The sequence below is a fragment of the Rhipicephalus microplus genome, chromosome X (genome assembly GCF_043290135.1).
Source record: "Rhipicephalus microplus isolate Deutch F79 chromosome X, USDA_Rmic, whole genome shotgun sequence".
In the NCBI taxonomy this organism is placed as follows: Eukaryota; Metazoa; Arthropoda; class Arachnida; order Ixodida; family Ixodidae; genus Rhipicephalus; species Rhipicephalus microplus.
In genome coordinates this window covers 149,367,800-149,374,128 of record NC_134710.1, presented here as the reverse complement: position 1 = coordinate 149,374,128, position 6,329 = coordinate 149,367,800, and the positions used below count along the sequence as shown (strand labels likewise).

The window sequence follows — 6,329 nt, the reverse complement described above, 5'->3', positions numbered from 1 at the left end:
TTTATTCTCAGAACAATGGTACACTGCAGCAACAGTAGTAAATAATATGCTTGTCCAAACATTGCTTTTTAAACATCAGATACCAGTACAGGAAAATCTAATCTGCAACGAAAATGTTGATACCAGCAAAATGCAATTTATTAGTGCACAAAAACATTAACAGTGTGATCAGCAATACCTCTATTAAAAAAAGTGAGTAGTACATCCAAGGACATAAAGGAATATATAGACGCACAAACTACCTAGCACCCCTTGCTTTACCTAGAGCCCATCAGCACTCCATCTGCAGTAACTACTGGCAGAACTAAAATTCAGCCCTGCTCAAAGCAAAATACTGCCCTAGGATCCAGTAAACACTGCTTTTGGGACCAGACAAAATCTCCCAGATATCCAACAACTTTCAAAAGTTATCAATGCAGGGGTGAAATATCCTATGTCATTATCATGACCCGACTATTATGTGTCCACTGCAGGGTAAAGACATCTCGCAATGATCTCTTGCCCCCGTCTTGCACACGCCGATTCCATTTTATCCCAGTGAACCTCTTGAATTTCATCAAGCAACCTAACTGTTTAACTCGGCTGCGTTAGCCATCCCTCGATATCCACTCCGTTGCTCTCGCTGCACGTTGGTTATAGGTCCTGTGCACTACGTTGCCTGCGCAGCTCTACTTTTTTCTAATAAAGATAGATGTGAGCTACCCCTGTTTATTCTCTGATCCACTCTGCTCTCCACTAAATATTGCAGAATGTCTCAAGATCTCGAATGTATGCCTTAGCTGGAAAAGTGCCCATATTATTCTACTAAACTCTCAGCAATATATTCATGAGGGTTCTTTAAAACAGGATAAGGAAAGCGCTGCACTTTAATCAATGAAGGAAGCAAGCTGGCTTTAGAAAAGCTTGCCCCACAATTGATTGCATTCATGTGATCAAATCCATAAATTCTGAAACCTTGAAAAATTATGACTAGCAACATGCTGCCATCCCAAAAACAAAGTGTAGAGCCACTGCATTGTACCAGTACAAATATATAGTGCAGAAACTTGGGGGTTAAAGAAAACCGAAAAAGTTAAGATTACGTGGCAAGACAAAAAAAATGAAAAAAGATGAACCCAATATAAAGAATGATACCCAAGTCAGAAGACTAGGAAGTGTGGACCGCACATTCTTGATGTCTTGTTCAGGCATGTCTTGTTTCATAAGGCTAAAATGACACTGGAAAAACAAACTCGCACTCCTATCTGTATTCAAAAGAAGGTCAGCAGCCAAGATGTGCATGAGCATACAGCAATTCTATGTGGCTGTTACAAGGAAAAAGAACTTTAAACTTTCAAAACTTTTCGCGACAAAGGCTTCCTGTTGAGGAGCTTTCTCTTTGAATGTGCCTCGGTTAAATTATTGGCATAGTTTGCCAAGAAAGGCCTCATGAATTTACGCAAAATTAAATTCAAGAGAGCTGCTCTGTGTGACACACTATTATTCATAGTGCATGCAAATAAGGAATTTTTTAGAAGTGAAGGGAGCACTATGCTTGAAAACTTCTGCAAGGGTTTTTGCCCTTTCACAAGGATCGCAGCTGCTTTAGAGGCTGCACCCTCGAGGACGCTTAGAAATCCAACAAATGGCAATGAGGGGTATGAGAGTCCTCCCCTGTCAATTCCTGCAATTAGAGCAGTTGTTGTAGAGCTTGATTTGGGTGCCTGTATTTTCATAAGGCAGCCTTCGCAGCAGCTGTTATCCTGGACAGCTCTCACTAGAAAACCAGCTATTAGTGCCAGTGTGCTGGCACGCAAGCTTTGAGTAGGAGGACCTGAGAGAATGAAAGAAAGAATTTAGAGAATGGCAATACAATTAAAATAAGTGATTAAGTAGTAGCATCTATAATTGTGGTACCATCTAAGCAAAGTGCAATAATTTGTAAATGTGTCGTACAGTGGCAACCAAGCCCCCCCCCCCCTCCCGAAATTTTGGTGAAGTAGGTGTTTTACCAAAAATAAATAATAAAAATAGGTGTTTTTCTCAAATAGCCAAGGTTTTCAGCAAGTGCCCCCCCCCCCCCGAAAAAAATTCCTGGCTACGGGCCTGGTTAAGGAACTCATGACTGCGATTTAGAACTTCTCATTTTGATGTAGCTGCACGTCACCTTTCCACACAAGCACTAAAACTTTTGGATCAACTCCTCTGTATCTTCAAAACATGCATCTTATTACTGAAATGTTTGTGAGTGATAGGTATTCGTAAATAATAAATGGTGCAAACCCACTTGGGAAGCGCTCCAATGCTGCAAGGTAAGGGAGCAGAAGCTTCTTAATGTCCTTGTCAGGTGGTGCAGCAGCTGCAGGTTGAGGGGCGAGTTTGGTTGCCTCCCCAATAGAACCTATAACGCTTCCCACATTGCCACTTGGAGATGAATGAATGCAGCCCGTTACTAAGATCTTCTGTAGTGACGACAGTGCTGCGTAGGCATCGGTTTGGTCATTGGAGCCATTTAGCTGTCGTATGGTAGAAAACAGGGATTCCACATCATCACTGGAAAACTTTCCTGTAAGGACAAAATGAAATCCGCGCCCAAGAAGATGCCTGGTGCAGAGAACAGTTGACATAGTTGTCACTCTCAGGGCCTCATAAGTTTCTTCTGACAAAAACTCTAGCCTGTGTGCTGTACTCTCTTTCCATAAGTCAAAATAGATGAGGCACTCATTTTCAAGCCAGAGGAGCCTGCATGATAAAAGTATGAGCAATGAGATCAGTTAGAAAGTGGCACTTGGCCTACGGACAAACTACAAAGGTTTCAAGCTTACATTTTAATAGCAAAGAATACCTAATACAAAACTGTGCATATAAAGAAAATGGAACCATTCATGTTTTCACACAAATGGAAGATAAATGACAATTAGAAGTAGTTCATGGATACCTTTCGTCATCTGGACCATAGAAGGGCATTCTCAGAGCGTCTCTACTCATCCAGAACAATGAGGTGCTCTTAATGTTGTGGAGAGTAAACCATTTATAAACAAGTTCCATGAACTCAATGGTTGGCAGGGAGTCGTCGAACCCATGGGAACCGAGCTGCTGTGCATGTTTTAGTAAAAACCTAAGCACAGATGTTACCTAGAATAAAATTATAATACAGGTGATTATGAGTGGGATAACCATCACCACATGCTTGGGGTGAAATCATATTTTTCTCTGAGTTTCTTCTAAAATAAACATTTATGCACTCTTTACCTGAGGAGAAAAGATCGCAACAGCCCTGGCAACAGACATCTTCTGAAAATCGCTCGGCCAAAGGTGCTTTTTAGTCAAGCACCTCACAAGCTTGAAAGCACCCGCCTGCTTTTCTTGTATGTCATGCAAGTTCCTGTGACAAAATGAAATGTTAAACTGTCAATTTGTAAGGCATGAAAAAGCTACCAAATTGTACCTCAGGTAGTCTGGAACGATGAGCACTCCAGCATTCCTGAAAATCCTTTTAGTGTCGAGGAACTGATTCCTGACATTTTTTATGATATGACAATAGTCAAACGACAGGAACAGTTGCCTGTCTGGATCGAGAGGGTGCCTGTAAAGGATCAGTGAATACTGTTAGGAGTCTGTGAAAATGTTGACAGGACACATTTGCTTCAACACTCTAATAGCTCATAAATTTATGCACAATTAAAGGAGGTGTAACCTTTAGCAAAAATGTGACTGAGCAATTACTCACGTGACAACAGGGCATATTTGGTCACCAGACAAGCTGGCAAAAAACTTGCAGTTAGTGCTGTGGTTGTCAGCAACCAACCTAACCACTTCAAACCCAGCATCTTCAACTGATTGCATTACTTTCAACGAAAGTTGCTCGAGTTGCTCCCCTGTCAATCCTTTTGTAAAATAATATCCTACAGGCAGCCTGTAATTGTAAAAGCACTAGGCATTAGGTAAAGGACACGGTAATAATTTGAAGGATTGGAAAAAAAATTATCTGCACAGGTTCACATGACATGAACGGAGAGTAGCCAAATATTTCACATACCTGTAGTGGGTAGACAGTCCTACAAAGACGAAGCAGAGCAGGTGAGTTGCCAGTTGCTCCTCCAGGCCATAGTCTACCTCGGCACCTCCTAGGTCGACAAATCCATGGAGAGCATCGGACTGTTTATGGTACAGTGCAGATTGCTTTAGTGACATTTCATCCATCACCAGGGACCCACAGCGTGCCTGCAATAATCGCAAAGAACATAGCTCCAGTAATTTTACTCCTGGCAAAAAAGTAAAGGCAAAGAGTAAAGTACCTCCTTAGAGTGCAGTTTCACTTCTGCATGAAGGCGCTGCTTGATGAGAGAGGACACCACCTCTCCAGTGCATGCGCCAATGTATCGCTTGAGGGTACAGCGACTCGGCAAAGTCAAGACACCAATCTCCCGAAGAAGGCGGCACCCAGCTGGTGATTTAGCGTGCAAAAGAACGCATTTGCGCACTGTCTCCTCACGCCATAGCCCTTTCTTTTTGCCCAGAAAAGCAAGCTGCTCTTGAAGGAACAGAGCTTTTTCGTTGCTCTCCTCCACCTTTTGCTGCAAGTATGATATAAGCAGGTAATGAGATTTTTTTTAATGTTCAAAAAGAGATAAGTTCACACCTGGAGGATTTCGACGTTTGTTCTCTTCATCAACAAGGACGCCTTTTTTGCCTCCTGCCTCAGAGTGGAGAGCTCTTCCTGTAGGTGATGCTGCTTTTTCTGAAGCCTTTGACACTTCCGGGTAAGGTTTTGCACTTTCCTCAGGAGATTGGTCATTCGGGACAGTGAAAGCCTAGTCTGCATTCCACGTGGTCTGGTTGCCTTTGATGGACTTGTCTGGCACTGGACAGTTTTGCCATGTTTGGGCATCTGATATGTTTTAGGCAAGCAGAAAGAAGATTCAGGTGCAGGCAAAATTAAAGGCAGAGAGGAGGGTTCACTGCAGGGTTCTGTCAGCATTTCATCCTCCTGATGTGCGGTACTGCTGCCAGCCACACAATTGTCTTCCTGCTCATCAATCTTCTCAGACGGGGACCTATAAGGAGAGGGTATGTCTGGCCTGCAACATTAAGAATTTTGACGTGTTACAGGATGAAGCATGTATTAGAAGAAATTTGGGCGTGGCAAAACAAACACTAATTACACAAAAAAAGCTTACCTATTTTTTTTTTTGCTTCTGCATGAGGCTTGTCTGGTGACAGCCCTGGCACAGCACACCTTTTCACAGGCTGTCGCTCTTTTCGGGATGGTTCCTGCATATACCCTGGGTAGCTCGGGAATATTGAAGGTATGGCATCTGGCTTTAGTTTGCGCAGCTTCAGGCCTTCTCTGTAATCTTCTGGCTTGAAATGCAAGCTGCATACCTTGCTGCGGTCGCTCGGCTCCCATGGCTGTTTTCCTGGTCCTACAAATATTGTATTTAAGACCGCACCAGAATTATCAGATAGTAGGCAATCGATTAAGAATTAGCCTTTTAGTAACCTTCACAACGTGACAGAAAAGGATCTCTAGTGTATTCACTAGTTGAATCCCTTACCATTTCAATTTACTAGCAGCTGCATCAGTTCAGGGCAGATCCATTTGCGCCTATTTCCCTTAATTTTGTTATAAAACAACGCCAGCGCAAAACAATAGTGTAATAAATAAAACAAATTTCTCAACAAAGCAACACCGCTGTGCATCAGAGCGGAATAGTTGAAAGTAAGTGCTCTATCCCTGACACGGCCACGTGCACGGAGTCTTGCGGCAACAAAGGACAGTACAACAAAGGAAAAATGTAGCATGGGCTGCAGCCCCTTAGCCAGGAAATTTTTTCGTGGCGCGGGGCACTTGCTGAAAACCTTGACTATTTGAGAAAAACGCCTATTTTTATTATTTATTTTTGGTAAAAACACATAGTTCAACAGAATTACGTGCCCCCCCCCCCCTTTCCCTGGCTGAGGGCCTGATGGGCTGTGTACACGATCGGCGTCCACGAATCCCACAAACAGCACTTGTGTTTCTAGACGCCAGCCAACAACGCTGAGCAGCATACATAGCGCGCAAAAAAGTTTTGAACTGCATTCCACTAGTCAGATCTTGCAGTGCATGCAATGCAGCACTTTCAGTGCCTTACCTTCAGCCTGTCGAGAGATCTTCAACCACTCCTGTCGAATCTGGGTGACGGGGAACTCGTGAAACGATATCCCAGTTGACCGCCGATCGCTCGACTTGCAAAAAGGAACGCAGCAGTACACCATTGCGGGAATGGTGCTGCTGCTGTCGTTATCTAACGCTCCTGACTGCGCAGACTACTGGTGACAAGCGATAGCGGCGATAGCCTTCGAGT

The 6,329-nt window shown here is 43.3% G+C and overlaps 1 protein-coding gene across 1 annotated transcript; it reads right to left on the bottom strand.

Moving 5' to 3' along the window:
• Window positions 1–491: 491 nt before the first annotated feature.
• On the bottom strand, window positions 492–6,329 carry LOC119170695 (uncharacterized). Its single transcript, XM_075876462.1, has 6 exons — window positions 6,117–6,329; window positions 5,160–5,405; window positions 4,019–4,244; window positions 2,918–3,097; window positions 2,267–2,721; window positions 492–1,813 (listed from the first exon to the last, which is right to left on the bottom strand). The coding sequence occupies exons 1-6, from the start codon at window positions 6,238–6,240 to the stop codon at window positions 1,326–1,328; spliced, it is 1,719 nt and encodes a 572-aa protein (XP_075732577.1). The 5' UTR covers window positions 6,241–6,329; the 3' UTR covers window positions 492–1,325.

Excerpts from the sequence above, each read along its gene's own strand:
- LOC119170695 (XM_075876462.1), bottom strand. The coding sequence starts at position 6,240 with ATGGTGTACTGCTGCGTTCCTTTTTGCAAGTCGAGCGATCGGCGGTCA. Across the intron at positions 3,098-4,018 it reads GGACTGTCTACCCACTACAG|GTTTTTACTAAAACATGCAC; the intron begins GTATGTGAAATA and ends ATCTGTGCTTAG. Across the intron at positions 2,722-2,917 it reads TATGGTCCAGATGACGAAAG|GCTCCTCTGGCTTGAAAATG; the intron begins GTATCCATGAAC and ends TTTATCATGCAG.